At 38.5% G+C, this 17,157-nt stretch overlaps 4 protein-coding genes across 4 annotated transcripts; 1 reads left to right on the plus strand and 3 right to left on the minus strand.

Annotated features, from left to right (window-relative positions):
* Nucleotides 1-120: 120 nt before the first annotated feature.
* On the plus strand, nt 121-1,731 carry LOC104726862 (putative F-box protein At5g62660). The gene is made up of 2 exons (XM_010445811.2): nt 121-1,153; nt 1,247-1,731. Exons 1-2 carry the CDS (start codon nt 292-294, stop codon nt 1,618-1,620), a joined length of 1,236 nt encoding a protein of 411 aa, XP_010444113.1. The 5' UTR covers nt 121-291; the 3' UTR covers nt 1,621-1,731.
* Nucleotides 1,732-2,507: 776 nt separating this feature from the next.
* LOC104726863 (HIPL2 protein-like) lies at nt 2,508-5,409 on the minus strand. The gene is made up of 7 exons (XM_010445812.3): nt 5,174-5,409; nt 4,920-5,080; nt 4,040-4,798; nt 3,716-3,929; nt 3,443-3,621; nt 3,110-3,347; nt 2,508-3,028 (listed from the first exon to the last, which is right to left on the minus strand). Exons 1-7 carry the CDS (start codon nt 5,265-5,267, stop codon nt 2,943-2,945), a joined length of 1,731 nt encoding a protein of 576 aa, XP_010444114.2. The 5' UTR covers nt 5,268-5,409; the 3' UTR covers nt 2,508-2,942.
* Nucleotides 5,410-9,830: 4,421 nt separating this feature from the next.
* Nucleotides 9,831-13,026, minus strand: LOC104726864 (protein EARLY FLOWERING 5). The gene is made up of 9 exons (XM_087473589.1): nt 12,681-13,026; nt 12,153-12,246; nt 11,809-11,894; nt 11,667-11,722; nt 11,505-11,556; nt 11,325-11,406; nt 10,895-11,223; nt 10,257-10,781; nt 9,831-10,162 (listed from the first exon to the last, which is right to left on the minus strand). The coding sequence occupies exons 1-9, from the start codon at nt 12,759-12,761 to the stop codon at nt 9,935-9,937; spliced, it is 1,533 nt and encodes a 510-aa protein (XP_087329715.1). The 5' UTR covers nt 12,762-13,026; the 3' UTR covers nt 9,831-9,934.
* A 51-nt stretch (nt 13,027-13,077) lies between these two features.
* LOC104726866 (uncharacterized) lies at nt 13,078-16,631 on the minus strand. The gene is made up of 9 exons (XM_087473587.1): nt 16,151-16,631; nt 15,746-15,840; nt 15,383-15,462; nt 15,242-15,283; nt 15,023-15,150; nt 14,636-14,816; nt 14,188-14,366; nt 13,611-13,832; nt 13,078-13,521 (listed from the first exon to the last, which is right to left on the minus strand). Exons 1-9 carry the CDS (start codon nt 16,501-16,503, stop codon nt 13,218-13,220), a joined length of 1,584 nt encoding a protein of 527 aa, XP_087329713.1. The 5' UTR covers nt 16,504-16,631; the 3' UTR covers nt 13,078-13,217.
* Nucleotides 16,632-17,157: the final 526 nt, after the last annotated feature.

The following is a 17,157-nucleotide window of genomic DNA, read 5'->3' on the forward strand; positions in this document are numbered from 1 at the left end:
AAGCCTAACTGCAAATCCAACATCTTTGCTCAAGAAGACTACCGTAAGAGTGTACTTTACTTCTTCGGACATGATCCTGTTCTTGATCACCCCTGCTCGCCTTCCTCTGTTTCTCCTTCATACATATCTGAAAAAGACCTCCCTTTATTTATTTTTTTGTTCTTCCCAAAAAAAAAAAAGTAAATTTTATCAAAGTTTTCTGCTTCTATATATATATATATGCATCTATAGAAGAGTAGGGATTTTTTTATAAGGTTTGAAGTGTGTGCTGGAGCTTGTGAATTTGTAGCTATGGGTATGTCTCTATTTGTGCCTCGGAAGAAAAGGTCGTCAAAGTCGAATAGGTCGTCAAAGTCGAAGTTGATAAGAAGAGGAAGAGAAAGAGAAAGAGAAAGAGAAAGAGGAAGAGGAAGAGGAAGAGGAAGAGGAAGAAGACGAGAAGGAGACAGTTTCTTTGCGCCGGAGATTCCTTTGGATCTAGTGATCGAGATTATGGCTAGATTACCTGGTAAATCGCTGATGAGGTTCAAGTGCGTTTCAAAGCTCTGGTCTTCTCTGATCCGTTCTCGATATTTTAGCAACCTTTATTATACGCTCGCGTCTCCACGGCGACCGCCTCGTCTGTATATCACTGTGGTGGACCAGTTCCAGCGCGGGTGTTGTTCATTAATGGAGTTGGAGGTCTGCAACAACCCCCACAAGTCTCTTCTGCTATCATTGAAATCATCTTCTAGTAATACTGCTAATAAGTATTTCTACCAAGATTTGGCCGTGCCAGGGATGGGAGGACGCAACGTGGTAATTCTTCGCGGCTTGCTTTTATACAATGTTTGTTCTAAAGCGTGCATCTATTATCCCACCACCAGAGAAAGCCTATACTTACCCGCCGTAAAATCCACCATCTTTCCCCAAAAACGTATTCATAATAGAGTCGTCTACTCTTTCGGACACGACCCTGTTCTTGACCAATACAAAGTATTCTGCACTGTTGTGACAGCCTCCAAATATTTTAAGCGTATAACCTCGGAGCATTGGGTCTTGGTACTAGAAGCTGGAGGTGGTTCCTGGAAAAGAGTTCAGTTTGGCTTACCTCATTATCCTACCGGACCAGGACTGTGCTTCGATGGAGTTATATATTATTTGGCTTCCACTGGTATGTGTCGCGAAATCCTTGTCAGTTTTGACGTTAGGTGTGAAAAGTTAAATATGATCCAAGTACCTCATGTCGTGTCTGAATTTGGCAAAGATGCGGGTTTGATACAATATGGTGGGAAACCAGCTATTTTTGATCATACCAATCTTGGAGGAAAGGGTTATGCGGACTTATGGGTCTTGGAAGGTGCTGGAAACTGGTCGACAAAATCACTGGTTTTACCGCCTTGTCAGATCCATCTACTCCATAACAACATTGGATTTAGGTTACAAGGCACAACTCAAAAAGGCGAAGTTATCTTGGTGCCCTGTAAGTTTTCTTCCCTTTCATACATTCTCTTTTATGATCTACAAAAGAATAATTTGAAGAAGATTGAAATCAAAGGAAAACTGGAGCGGATTACTAAGCCGTTCTTCTGTGTGAAACTTATGGATAAGAGTGAAAGCATCATCCACTTGGAAACTTGAATACAATTATTTGTTTTTTTTTTTCTTATTCCAAGTTAAAATTATCATTATCCTATTATTGTTTTCGCGTTGAATAAGACAATGCAACTATATATTATGTAATTTTAATTTTACTTCTGTTGCAAACAAAAAAAAAACATTCCTTAAACGTTGTTCTTTGGAATTTTTGGAGAATGCTAACAAACAAAAAGCCGGAGGTTCATGGAAAAGAATTGAGTTTGATCAACATCATCTTCCTACAAGCTACAAGACCAGGAGCGTGCATCAATGGAGTTATATATTATATGGCTTCAACCGGTTTGTCTCCCTGAGCCATTGTCAGTTTTGACGTTAGATCTGAAGAGTACAATATGTTCCAAGCACCTGATCTGGTGCCTCGGTTAGGTAAGGCTGTGGGGTCTATAGAGTATGGTGGAAAACCAGCTATTGTTGATCATTCTCATCTTAAACGCAAAGGTTTGGTGGTTAATTTTATGCGTGATTAATGGTTTAGAACAATATCAGTCGGAGCACGTTTGTAAAGTTTTCACATTGGGAGATCCGATGATGCGGTGGAGGAACATTCAAGGCATTGGAAATCACTCTCCAATAGTTAGAGAAGTACACATCAATGGGACTATCTATTACGGAGCAAGAGCACCTTCCAATAATCATAACACATATTACATATAGTGGTGAAATTATGTTGCTGAGTTTCGACTTCAGGTCCGAGAGATTTGATCATATCAATAGTCCTGAAGCTGCAGTGACAAACTTGCATAGGAATCTGACTCTGGTAAATTTCAGAGGGAAGTTAGGATGCTTATGTTGCAGCAACGGTGCAGAGATGTGGGTTATGGAGAATGCTGACAAACAAGAATGGTCCAAAAAAAAAAAAAAAAAAAGAATGGTCCAAAACTATCTTTTGCTTGCTTGATATCCCGCTCGAGGGGTTAATGTGTCCCCGCTTTTCAGGCGTCACTTTAGGTGGTGAGATCTTGATTAGAGCATCATAGAATAGTTAACTAACATCAACAAGAAGAAGAACAACAATGACAGAAACACAGAGAAACAGAGGTTTCTTGCGGAAGAAGGTAAAGGCTGAGGAGATGGAGCAGCAGGGCTCTGTTTTCCAGCAGAAGCGGTAGTGTTTTCCTTGGAGCAAGCTAAGTTACAACGACTAGGACGAACAATTCGGTACACACCAGAGCTCGTGAGCAAATGTATATCCTTGTTATTGTCTTGTCCAAAAGAGTAGATGTAACCAAGAGCAGGTCCTGAGCTAGCTCCTCCTGGAGCCGCGGTACACTTCATGGGCGAATCCTTGCTGCAACTAAACGGTATTAGAGAGTCCGTGAAGTTTCCACTATCTTCTGGTGATTCGATCGCTGCCCACATTGCGTTTGCATAAAGATCTGCATACAAGTACCTGAAACAAAAGGGTTTGAGGATTTAGTGATTTAGGGCTTCAGATTTAGTGTTTATATATATGGTTTAGTTTTTGACTTACGTCCATAAGAGCAAGGATCAGTGTCGGATCGATAGAAGTAACCTCCAATAATGGAAGCTGATCCTTCATGCTTGTTCACTTCAGAGTGGTTGTAACCGAGAATTGGGAATGTCAGGTTTGAGTCCGCGGAAACATTTCTTCTTAAAGGCGATAACGGTGAGAAAACATAAGGGCCTTCGTAAGTTCTCCAGCCATAGTTTCCACCCATTGTTATGATATCAACTTCTTCATATGTATCCTGTTACATTTTACACACAACAATCTCTTCATGAGAAACTCTAGCTGCATCATCACAGAGTTGGATGCTTGAGCCGTAAGAAAAGAAAGACAAACCTTTCCAACATCGGCGCACAAGAAGTAATCTGGTCTTTCGGAATCAAAGCTGCAACGCCATGGATTTCGTAGCCCTAAAGCCCAAATCTCAGGCTGCTCATTTTCATTTCCTTGGAATGGATTGTTCTTTGGGATAGAGTAGTTTCCCCATAAACCAAGCTTAGAGATTTCAGATACGCCTGCAGAGTATTAATCACACAAAAACTAAGAGTTAAAAACACAAAACCAAAACTCCCAAATACAATGCTTTAGTGATCGATATCGTCACTTAACTTGGCATAACATCAACATCAAGCCTCAAGATTTTGCCAAGCAACGACTTCTTGTTCTGTGCAAAGTTGTGAGTATCTGAAACTCCTCCTCCGTCACCAGTCATGAGATACAAATAACCATCAGGTCCAAAGAGAATCTGACCACCGTGAGATGACGAGTACGGAAGTCCCATAGTGAAAATCCTCCTCACTTCAGAGGCTTTACCAATCTTTGCCTACACACAATCATTAAAGCAACAATCTCTTTTAGAATCTTGATCTCCAAGAAACACTGGTTTTTGGTTGAAATCAAATCTTGAATGTGTTTTAGAGTTTTGGAACTTACCATTGAAGGACTCGAGGAAGTGCCGTTAGCAGTATACTCAGCCACAACGGTCTGATGACGACAAGGCTGCGCACCATCGTCTTTAGGTAGCTTAGAAGGATCACAATTTACATCAGAATTGCAAGCACAACAACCAGAGCATCCAGGAGATTTGACTTTATCGCAGTTAAAAGACGCGAAGAACCTCCCGTTCTCTGCGAACTTAGGATGAAACGCCATTCCCATCATACCAAACTGCGTGTCGAAACTGACTTGATCGGTAATATCAACGAAAGGAGTCGATTCGTCTATTTCCATCGGTTTACCTGAATCTTGATCCGGTAATGTTCCTAACCAAATCTTACCAGGTTGGTTAGAGAAAAAGGCCCGGTTCGAACCATCAGGATGAGCAACCATGTTTAAGTAAGACCCGGTTGCTATCTTCTCAAGACATATTCCTTTAGGTGGCTTTACATCACCACCAGTGTCTTTGTTAACCGGTTTACCATTAAAGCATTTGGTTATGTTGTTGGATGGTCCACCAAAAGCGGTACAGAATTCGGATTGGGATTTCCAAAGATCGGTTAACGTCGATGAATTAGAGGGAGCAGGAGGCGAAGTAGCACCACCTAGTAGAGTGGGACTAAAGGGAGAAGAGACAATGGAGATGTTCTGACATGATTCCCATAGTTTTGAGCATAAGTCTTGTGAAGTTGAGTTGCATAGAACTGGGATTTCAGAATTATCATCAAACAGTTGTCCTGAGGACTGATCACATTTCTGAAGAAATTAAAAGAAAAAAAACTCGAGAGGTTCAGAATCAATAGCTTCAAACAGATCAATACTATTGCAAGCTATTGGGTAAGTGAAAGATCAAGTTGAGGATTTGATTTAGACTTACAGCACAGAGGATGGATTTGAGAAGGGAGGAACAGTTTGAGTCAGAGATGTTCATTGAGTTGAAGCGATTCTGCAATTGAAGATCATCTTTGGAAGTACAGCAAGAACGTCCTGTGTAGGAATCGCAGAACTGGAGTGTCTCGTTGTTGTTGGCTGGAGTCTCTGACAAAAAGACAAAAAAAAAACAAAAAAAACCCATCAAAACGACATAAATAGACTCAAAACGACATGAAGACAGAGGACTGTACTACTTACTTGAATCTGAGCAAAGAGGATGAGAAGTTGTTGCAGAGAGTAGAAGCAGAAGAAGGGAACAGAAGATAATGATGGATTGATTCGTCTTTGCCATTATTGGAACTATGCAAGAACACAATTCTCTCTCTCTCTCTCTCCCTCTCTCTCTCTCTCTCTAAGGAGGAGACTCAATGCTATATATATGTGTGTGTAGGAGGACCATAGGAACATAGTTGTGTCTAAATACGAAATAGACGTTGAATTTTTTTTGTCAAAATATTAAAGAAAGCATATAGGAGTGAAAAGAATTAATTCTTGGATAGGGTGAAACGGTTACGCTAATTTGTCTATCTCAAAATTATTAAATTCGATTGGTTATATGAATTTGTCAACCCCATCCTTCTCGAAGTTTTGATTTTCGAAAAAAACTTTTCAATTTTTTTTTTTTTTTATAATGAATAAAAAAGAAATGTGACATAGTTTTCTAACTTATTTTATGATGGAAACTATATGAAGAATACTACAAGCAATAAATCCAATAACAATCATATACATATGTGCGAGCTTCTCTCTACTAGCAGTTCTCTCGATCAACTCATTTGATTGTTTTTTTAGTTCAATAATTTTAAAGTAGTTCAGCCAAAACTATTCTTAATTATCAAAACCATTAAAAAGAGTGTCGAGTAGCCTTTTAATTACTGAACCATCCCTAAAGCAACAACTTAACCCATAAACCGGGTTTGGACAAAAAAAAAAAAAAACCCATAAACCGGGATGATGTGGCGTTTATAGAATTTGTTCAAACGTAAATGTTTTCTTATATGTAGGTAGAGGATGGATTTTTAAGATATACTAGTAAAGAGAACAAGGCTTAGACATTTTGAGGATTTAATAGCCAACAGAGAACAATATACGTCGTGTGTTCGTATCTAAGTATGTTCTACGATCTTCTTTTTTCCCTTTATATCATGTCTATTGTATTGGATTATCTATTTCTTCTAGGTTTTGGTGTAAATGACTCTGTGACAGACTTAATTAATTAAATAATAGCCGTCCCCTTACGTATGTTAACTATGTTAATACTTTAGCATTACCTAACATGAACATTAGGTCAATTTCGACATCCATGTGAACATTTTACATCTTTTTACCTGATCACTTAATATTTATCTTTTGTTAGGTTGCTTCGCATTTCCCCTTTTCTCACACACTTTACAAAGTTTCCATTTATTTAAATGTCATACAAGAGGCAACATTCCTTTTTCTATATTTCAAAAATCGCTTGTCATCTCTATTCTAGACGTCCAGTGATAAATAATTCTTAAGAGTGCTTTTGGCTAAATCGGATACATTGACCAGTTAGAAAAGTTTATAACAGCAGATGAGAAAAACTGATTAAGTTTTGTCTGCCGACGACTTAAAAATCTCTAGTAATAATGCATATACAATAGATACAAACGTACCAAAAGCTTTAAAAGTGAGATGATCGAACCATGAAAGACAACCGAATAACTTGAACAACCCACTACGACTATTATACTAAAGAATCCATCGTTAACTTAGAGAGCCAACTATAAAGCTATAGTCTGAATATCAAAGCGGGCCATATCGGAGCAGATTAATTCATGGTCCACAAACTTTAATTCTAATTTGCAGTCTCACTAGTTTTCTTGTTTTCTTAAAGATCTAGATGGGGGGGGGGGGGGGGGGGGGGTAAATACTTAAGTATCCTGGAGCAAAATAAAAATGCAAATAAATGCCAACTGCCAATTGGATCTACTTGACGACATTTTCTCTTAATTACATTTCCTACTTCTCCCTTACTTTATGAAAATTGAGTTTATTCAACGGCATGGACTTTAATTTCATCAATGAACCCATTTGACTTCTGAAACAGTCCACTTCTTTATCATGAATGAATATATATGTTAATTAGGTTACGATGAATTTCTAGAAGGTAAAAACGAGTTCCACTTGCTTTCTAGACATTCCGAGGAAAATTAATCAGTTTAAACTGTTATGTGAGTTTTAATGTGATCTTTGTAATGCAAATCTTTCTTTATCTTCAATCAACAGTGATAGAATTACTAGACTACAATGCACTCATCAACCATGTCATTAGATAGGATAAATGATATGATCTGTATTGTCGATGCAGATGATGGAATAAAATGTTTAGTAAGAACAAGATAAAGTTTGTATGTTGTAATATTTTATAAAGGGGTTGACTCTCTAACAAAAACTTGCAAGGTTTTCATATTCATTTGTAAGTTTGTTGAGAAAAAATCGTCACCACTTTGATTTATTAGATATTGATAGTTGCTTCCATGTGGATTTGCACATAGTGAGTCCTCTCGTTCGGCGGCCAAAGTAAAACAAGACTTTTATATAGATTAAATAGTGTAATGCGTTCTCAATGCATCCATGTATGAATAAGACAATAATGCAAAATGAAAGAACACATTTATGGTGTTAGGTGTTGAGATATTCCATACCTAAACTTTAACCTAGATAGAATCGTGTGGGTTATATTCACACACTATTTATATATATCACTATCAAATGCAGATAAGATTTTGCTTTTTTCCTTTTTAACTTTTTTTTTGTCATCTGAATTTTATTATTGAACAGAAAGAAAGATACAAGTTAACATTACAAAGGCGACCGACAACTTGATGTCCTCGCGGTCATTAGGCGACGAATTAGTGAAAGTCCCCGCGGTCTTAAGCCCAAAAGAGAGAACAAACCTCAAGAACGAGGATGCATATTAAAAAACAAACACTTTTTTTTTTTTTTTTTTGGACAAATTAAAATACAAACACTAAAACACAAATCTAAACAGCAAAGTCATGGAAAAATTGAAACCTAAGCTCAATAATTGAACAATGGCATGAGAGACACTCACAAAACTTCCCTATAGAACCATTAAACGTCGGGAGCACCAATAAAATCGGATAGACCTCACACCAAAGCCAAACCAGAAGCCAACCGACAGGGAGGAAAGCAAGATACCAACGCGACCAAGGACACAAATACAACTCCCATAGAACCTCAACAGCCAAACGGATTGAGCATGAAACCCTAGGGTCAAAGAAAAACATTGATATCGACCGGAGACAAACCACGCAAGATCAGCTGTTCTTACACGCGGACACTCGTCGACCACAGTTTCAGCCACCTACAGACATAAAACTGGTGACGTCCTCGCAAGAGAAGAACTAGAGACCGATTCCACTGCTTCGACTAAAACCTCACTCCAAAGAATCCAAAGAAACTCAAAGAGATGCTAGTAGGTGACTCAGCAACAAAATCCCTCCAAATGGCTCACACCAAGAACAAATCTAGAGCAAACACACAACCACAACCAGCAAGAGGACTTGAAGGAGAGGTAGAGCAAAAATCCAATTTCAAACCAAACGACAGAGCCATACCCAACAATCTAAGCCTCACATAAACAAACAACCCTAAATGAAACCAAGATCACACCACACAAACCCGCTAAAAACTAAAGCCACCATCAAGCAAACAGGGGATATACCAAACACGCTTGACTTGATGAAATTGATATCGATTACCCGTCAGAGAATCAACCACACTTCCCCATAAGAATAAAAACCTCAGACATACACCACCGAGCATCATCACGACCAGATCTGGAACTTCAAGAAAAGGCGAGATTCCTCCAAAACAGCAAAAGAAACCAAACGATGACCAGAGAGAGATACACAAGAAAAAACACAATAAAAGGATAAAGAAAGCACAACGCCGGAGCTATAAAGCCACCGGACGTTGGCGGAGACCAGGAACAACGCTGTTTTGGGTTTTAAGAAAGGAGAGAGGTGGGAGAGAAATTAGAGCGTCCTCATCCTAAAGTTCTTTTTTCCTTTTTGACTAAAGGATACAAATTTTTAACTTTATTTTTAAAAAATACACGAACTCGACCATTTCCGTATTACCCACTTCCAAATTTTTGTCTCTCAACTGAAAAGTCTTTGTTGACCTAGAAAAATAAAAAATCGTACATCATCCATGACATGATCATCCCGATTAGACTTTGTACATGTGTGTCTCAAAGTACAGGTTAAGGTATTGTCTGAAAATTGTAGTTAACAATAACAAATCAAAATCTATTGAGTATTATTTAGTTCTTTGGATAATTGGTTTCTTCTAAACCAAAAGATCTCGTAAATCTTCTTGCCGCAGTAATAAGGAAGGTTGGTTACACTAATTTTCAACCCAAAAACTGAAAAAGGTTGCACAAAATTCCAATGGCAAAATTCTAATGACAAAATACAAAGAATCGAAACACATCGCACTAGTGTCCAAGAGTACCCTCCAAAAGGGGGAATTCGAATTCCATCAAATTATTGGTAAGAAATTCCAACCAATGGTCTCTTAGACTGTCCTCATTGGTTTTGTTTATTAAATCATACATTTCCAACATTCCTTATATTAGAAACGTCCCTTTGATTTGTTGAAGAATATTGCTTATTTTATTATTATTTTGGTCTAAGGAAAATTATAAGAAACCCTTACAAACACCAATGAGGATAGTCTGATTCCTCTTAATGCTATAGCGTTTTCTACTTTAGAAAATGCTTTTCAACAATGTATTGCTTGAAACTCAAAAATATGCGTTATTTTTTCTTTTCTTTGTAACTGGTAATGAAGACAACTGTTAGCGAGTTAAGTTCATATAACAATCTTTTTACTTCTCCAATATTCTTAATCCAACAACACCAAAATAGCTTTGTTTGAAGACAAATAATAAGACCATTAAGTTTATCCATCAAGTGCTCCAAGAGCTTTCATGTCCTCTAAGAAAGCTGTGTAAGAATCATCAATGCTCTGTGGCTTTGAAGCTGCAGATGTCTTGGCTGACTCTACCTTCACAGGTGCAGCAGAAGCAATAGCTCTTGGTCTAAAACCCAAGCTCGTGGTCATCGATGTCTTTGGCTTTGGTTTAGTCACAGCTACTGATTCTCTTTTGACTCGAACTGACGCAGGAACCTGCAAAACAACAACAACAAATAAATCATTTGATTTGATACGGAGAGTTCAAATGACACATACCAAAACGGTGTGGCCAATTCATGTAACTCACCATTGATGTAAGCTCAGGTGTGTGTTGGGCAAGTGGTCTCCGCACAACAGTAGGAGCAGCAGATTTCACATAAGATGGCTTGTTTGGTACATATGGTCTGATCATTGCTTGACCGTCTTGAAAACTAGACGGCGGTGGTCCTGGTGGAAGCGGTGGTCTCACCATTGGAGGAGGTCCAGGCGGTGGGCCATACGGTGGCCTTGGGATATGATGGATATGATGACCACCCAACATTCCAGGATGCATATCGAGCGGAGGCGGTGGAGGTGGAAAACGCATTACTGGAGGCAGATGAACATCAGTTTGAAAATTAGTGAGTGAAGCAGCACCTCCTGCAAATGTTGATTGATGTTGCTGATGTAATGGTGGTGGTGGGGGTGGGGGTGGTGCAACCATCTTAGAGAGGTTAGCATTTTGGAAACTACTCGAGTTACATTCTGAAGGAACACTCTCAGATTCGTTGCTAGGCGGACCTGATGGAAGGCCAGGTGGTGGGGGAGGAGAGGCTGAAGTTATATTAGCGTTCTGCACAATAAATATGAAAAAAATGTAATCAAATTTCAATCTTTATCCATCTGATACACGAAAACACGTACATTACACCAATTTAAGACATCAATAACAGAATAAGGTGTTACCTTGCGATTGTTGAAGGTTAGATCGGATGATTCAGGGAATCTACCATCATCTTCATTTCCACTTAGACCAGGAGGAAGTGGAGGAAGAGGAGGACGAACCAAATCCTGCTCTTTTGGCGGTGGCCCCGGAGGTGGGGGTGGAAATAGTGGGTTTGGCAAAGTAAGGCCCGTAGTTGGTGGCAAAGAAGCAGCTAAAGTATTATTCCCATCTGGTAGAGGAGGGAGTGGGGGAAGTGGAGGAGGAGCAACTAGGACTGAATCTTCTGAATCGGTAATAGAAGACAATGCAGCACCACTAGAAGAAGCACCATCTGATGAGATACTAGTCCCTGAAAAACGTTTTAAAAAAATCCTTTTACCGATTAAATAAAAGGAAGTATGAGAAAGGAGTGTTTTGATTTGTAGGAAGCAGCATTAACAAAAGATATACCTATTGATGAATTATACATTGGTGGCTTTCCAGGGGGTGGTGCACCAGTTGGGTTCAACGTAGGGTGATAGTAAACAGAGTCCTGTCATAATATGCAGAAAAGTGAGAAGAGGTTTTTGAAATCAAGCAGGGGGGGGGGGGGGGGGGGGGGGGGGGGGCAGAAAGAAAACAAACAAGTACCTCTGGTTTTAAGCCCTCTTCGCCGGTTGCTCTTCGTTGAGGGGGTAGATGACTGCATAGAAGACACAAACAGGTTATACATATATCTAACAGAAAGCCGATGACATCTTCACAATCCATATTTGCAGAAAATGAAATTAACATGATAAAACGACTAATCACCTGAACATAACAGAGGTTGTGGCCTCACCTTGCTCCTTCTTTTTCTCATCATATTCCTGTGAAAACAAAGAAATGACAATAAGCTGGGAGTACTTGTAGGGCAATTAAAAAAAAAAAAAACCTAACTCCAGTAGAGAAATACCTTTCTCTTCTTGACCACCATTTGGAGAGTATCTTCAAGCTGTCTCTTTTTATGTTTTCTTGCTTTGTCCAAAGCACCTTCAGCCTCTACACCAATCAAGATATCAACTCTGTATTAGTTTGTATAAAGACTAAAATACTGGAAAAAGAAACTGTAATTTGGGGGGGGGGGGGGGTTTACACGTGAAACCCGTAAGCCGAAATTACTACGAAACTGGACAAGACATAATTGATTCGAAGGTATAAGTTGTTTTCATCAGTTCAGGGTTGATTAAGACCCTCAACAGTAGAACCACAGAGCATATATAATGTGAGATTTTTAAGAGTAAGTAGAGCATAACTTACTTGACATATCAAGTTTCCTGATCTGTTCCTTGATCTGTTCAGGATCCTTCTTCAAAATTCCAACTTCTCTTACCTTCTGTCTCTCTTTCTTGTTCTGTAACCAAAAGTTAAATGTAAAAATGGTAAGAACATAAGCCATAAATAGACACAAACCAAACAATATGACACAAACAATTGAACAAGATGGTCAAAAAAATCTTCACTTTCTTAGCTATGGCAATGCTATTGACCTAAACGAGTGTGAGCATCCCAATATTAATTTCTCTAATGCTTAAACAACCAAAAAAAAAAGTCTAATTTAGGATATAGAGTCCTCCACTTGAACGAAATGTTAAAATCACCAAAACAAGCTATAAACCTGAACCTAATCGAAACCGAGAAAACAAAGCAATTTAAGCTGGATCTAAAACTCACACAGCTACAAAAAAAAAAAAAAACAATTAATCCCAATTCGATTTCGTCAATAAGCACCAACAAAACAAAAAATGGGGACAAATTCAAAAATGGAGAAAAAAAAAAAGCACTTACACGTTTAATTTCTCTCTTGCGTTGCTCCTTGCGAAAAGCATCAGTAGGGTTCATCACTTTCCCTCCTTTCGTCGTCTTCATATTTTGCCGCTTACCGTTCTTCAATCAATCTCCCACCGATTTAGAGATTTTTGCTCTCACTAATTTCACAACACAGATCTTGTGACAGGTTTATCTGAGTTTCTCTCCCACAAACTTAATTTGAATTTCGTATCCACAAGACACAGATTCTAGTATTTTCTCTCCTCCTCCTCGGCTCCTTCGTTTCCTCGATCTCTATCTCGATGCGCTCTCAAACCAATCATTTTGTTTATTTTATTAACGATTTTATTTTGGGTTGTTAATTGAATCTTGGGCCATTGTTGGATCGTTTACTTTATACTGAAAGAGCCCATTATTAACCAAGACGCATTTAACATAGAACCAAATTGGAATTTAGACAACATTTATACATGCCTAAACGCAGTATTATATAACAAAATAGTAACTAGGCTTGCACAATTTATACAATGTTATATGACCCTAGGATGTGTTTCGTTACTGGTCATCATCACCTCGACGTGACAACCGAGCGGAACCAGGTTTCGCCACACCCGAATAGTAATCTCCAACGTTTGCAACAAATAGAGGATCTCTCTCTTCAATCTTTAGCGGGTCATAACGTTTTGAACCATGATCGTTCCCTTCCTCTGATTGCTCCAAGTCTTCTGTTAAATCTTCCATTGTTTTCTTCAGATTGGCCTTGCTCATCTGTGCTGCTTCTCCTGTTGAAATCCCTACCATTGTTATCTTTGGTAGGAATGGACTTTGCAGCATTTCTCTATCTCTAGATTCCATATCCCTGTAAACCAAAACAATGCATGTTTAAAGATTATTACACTCTTCAGCAACGTTTTTCTCTTCAAATGTTTTGAGAGCAATTTGTAGTACCTTTGATCTGATGAGCCCTTATGATGAGCGTGATCTTTTTTCGACACAGAGTGATTAAGCCAATCCCCAAAAGGAAACCAGAGATTTTGCTCTCTTTTTTCGTCTTCCCTTGGACTATCTCCTTCTTCTACTCTTAGCAGTGATGCGGAAGTATCTGTTTCTACTGAATCACCAAGACATCTATTTGTTGATCCTGACGCTCTTTGGATAGAGAATGCACTCCTGAGAGCAACGAGTGAATAAGTTCTAGTGTTGGTCTCTGTAAATCACATCAATTAGCACAGACCTATAGCAAAATTCTTTTATGTCACTCCTCAAATAACTTAAACTAGAAAAGATTGGAACCTTTTTCACTTTGAGACCATACACAACTGAAATTCTATGTCAAATGTCCAAACTTCACATTCTGCTTGAGCAAATTTCACAGTTTTTGGTGTCAATGGGACATAAAAATGCTTTTACTATGCAAATATAACAGTCTCGGAGACCAAATTACAAATATAACAGTCTCGGAGACCAAATTACTAACATCTTTCATTAAACGACTTTGAAAATTATGAAACATGCAAGAGCATACCTTCTTTCAAAAGAATCAACCAAATAAGGTAACTTTGGCTGGATCCCCGTGGCTTTTCGAAACCATCTACTACCTAGAAGTACTCTGTCAACCGCATATAAGAGCTGAATCTCTGCAGCCTTTGCCACAACACTCAAAGGAATTCCGGAAGTGCCAATCTCCTCCATGGCTTCTTGAACCTACAGTTTGATTAACACGAGAACAAATACCATAAATTTCTAGAACTCCAATACCAACCCCAAGAGATAACCCAAAAATAGCCATGATCAATACTTTCGTCTGCTAAAAACGACAAGCTACCATGGATATAAAAAAAAATCTCTACCCACAGGAACCCAGCAGGATGATAGGCATAGGAACTGGAAATTTCTACTCCGATTTTATCATAACAATTAACAAGAATCAATTGCGTTGACAAAAAAAAATAAAAATAGAATCACTTGTGTACCTCTGGTGGCTCTAGCATGCTATCTCCCATCTCTTCCATAACCTCTGATGCTAAACTATCATCAACAACATCCCGTCGTCGTTGCACATGCCGGGTTTGTATTAAAGTATGGAAATGTTGATCTACGGACTCTTCAAGAATGTTATCTAGTACAGCTTTATCAAAGAAGTAAGGGGTATACCTGGTAAAGGTTAATAGAATTAGATACCAAAAACATTCCCAGGATTTTTCATATTTAAGAAAAAATTTGCACAACTATCATATTAAACTGCAGCCAAGGCTGCAAGAAAACTTAAATGCCATGTGTTCAAATAGTAAAACTTGGAGGGAGTTGATTACACGGAGAGGATACCAAATTCACATTGTTTTGCACTACTAAAAGCTCACCACTTAATCCCATCTGCAGTTGCAACAGCGATGTCCAAATTTTGAGCACCAAAAACAGGAACGCCATCTACCTTTTGCTTTCCACCATTTTGTGGCATAGACTTGAGAAGTTTATTGGCAGCCTTCACCTGCAAATCAGAAACCATTTCAGTTAGAAGTAGGTTACTAAAAGGGAGCAAAGAAATACCAGAAATGCATATCACACTGACATGATTTTACCTGTCTCTCATTTGGAACAAACTGAAATAAGTGAGGCTTCTCCTGAGGAAAATGAAACAAAATTGATTAATTCAAACATACAATTCAGATGTAGACAATGTAGCACAGAACAGCATACTACTAGTTGCAATAGAGGCCTACCTTGAAATGCTCATATGCCAAATCAAGCCGACAAGCCCCAACCACTCCGCTTGGAATATTTAGTTTTTTAACATATGAAACTGAGAAGACAAACATCACGTCAGGAAAAGATCCAAACCAAAAATATCGCTAAACCATGCAAGAAATTAGACAACATAGTTTGGAGTTGTAAGCTCTAGAGGTCAAGGAATAATGAGGAAAAGACAGTGTTTTTAGATGTCTTCAGAATCTCCATTCTACTAAATTATTAGAGCCTAATTTAGAGCCAGAAAGCTCTTAAAGAACATACAAGCAAGTAGCACCTAGACTTTGTTACTGGATTTAAAAAACATAAAAAGCTTACAAAGAGAAGTGTCAATGCACCTGCATCACCAAGATCCATGAAAAAACGGAACACAGGGCCATTCCTCTCGCTCTTAGTGATAGTTGAAAACATTTTCTTTAGCCACTCAGGTGTTCTGTATATAAGAAGAAAAACAAAATCAGAGCCTACAGATTAGTTTCCACAAAAATGGATGGATGTATTTATTGACCTATCCCTAAATCACAATATCTTGAAGCCACTGATTCAATCTAATAAACAAACAGTACATAGACCTAGAAAACTTGAGACAATACTTGGAACCATGGTAGAGTAGAAAGAAGGAACAATCTAAACTCATGGAAACTGAATCGAACTTGAAACTTCGAGAGTGAGAAACAAACAAATGGAAGAAGAAGAAGAAGAAGAAGAAGAAGAAGAAGAAGAAGAAGAGTAATACAATAAACCTCTTGGAGATGAAAGGAATATCGAAGTGAGTAGAAACAGCCATAAGACCAGTCCCAGTAAGGTCACACATACTGAAGACCTGACCGACGAAGGCAGGTCCACCGCGTTTCCCATCGGAACTCAGAGATGATATCCTAACCGTTGAATTAAGGCCTGAGGATGATGTGCTCTTGACCGTCGATTCGAAAGAGGAGACATCGTCTGATACCGTGAATCTTAGTGGGAGGCATACATGAGACGGCGCCGTTTTGGGAGGGAAGAGAGGAATGATGGAGGAAGAGATTGAACTAACGGTGTTTTGGAGAAATTCGGCGGCGATGTTGCGGCGATTTTGTGTATCCGGCGAACCCATAGAAGTAATCCGATTGTTCGGTTCGGGCAGCTCTTTGCCTTGCCTTGTGCGCAGAAGATGAGTTTGTTGTACTTTGTAGCAATAAAAACAAAGTTTAAAATAAAAACGACAAATCTAATATCATGATTATCATCTAATCTTAATCTAACCAGTAAATTAATTCAGTGGATACTATTTTCGTGGGTTTTTTTATGCAAAAGCCCATCTTAAACGGCCCATAAATAACATCAGCCGGCGTTTAACGTATCTATTTGGGACATCAAGCAACTTTTACTTATTCAAAAAACTCGATCGTGTTCAATATTGAAAACATTCTTCTCTAGTTTTTCGTAATTTTTTTAGTTAAAAAAGCTGTAACGTTTTATATATATTTTTTACCAATGTGACGTGAAAAATAGTTTCTTCTTTGTCCATAGAAACAATCTGTATTAACTTCTTTTCACTTGAATTATATATTATGATTAATCTTGAGCAAAGATGTTGGAATTGACGACGGCTAAGGTTACACTCTGTCTGGTGGTGGGATTAGATACACGCCTTTCTGCAAACATTGTATAAAATCAAGCCTCGAAGAAGAACCACCATGTTGGGTCCTCGCTCCCATCCATGGAATTGTCAAATCTTGGTCGAAAGACTGAGCACAACTACTAGACA

This window comes from Camelina sativa, chromosome 11 (genome assembly GCF_030686135.1).
Source record: "Camelina sativa cultivar CO46 ecotype springtype chromosome 11, ASM3068613v1".
NCBI lineage: Eukaryota > Viridiplantae > Streptophyta > Magnoliopsida > Brassicales > Brassicaceae > Camelina > Camelina sativa.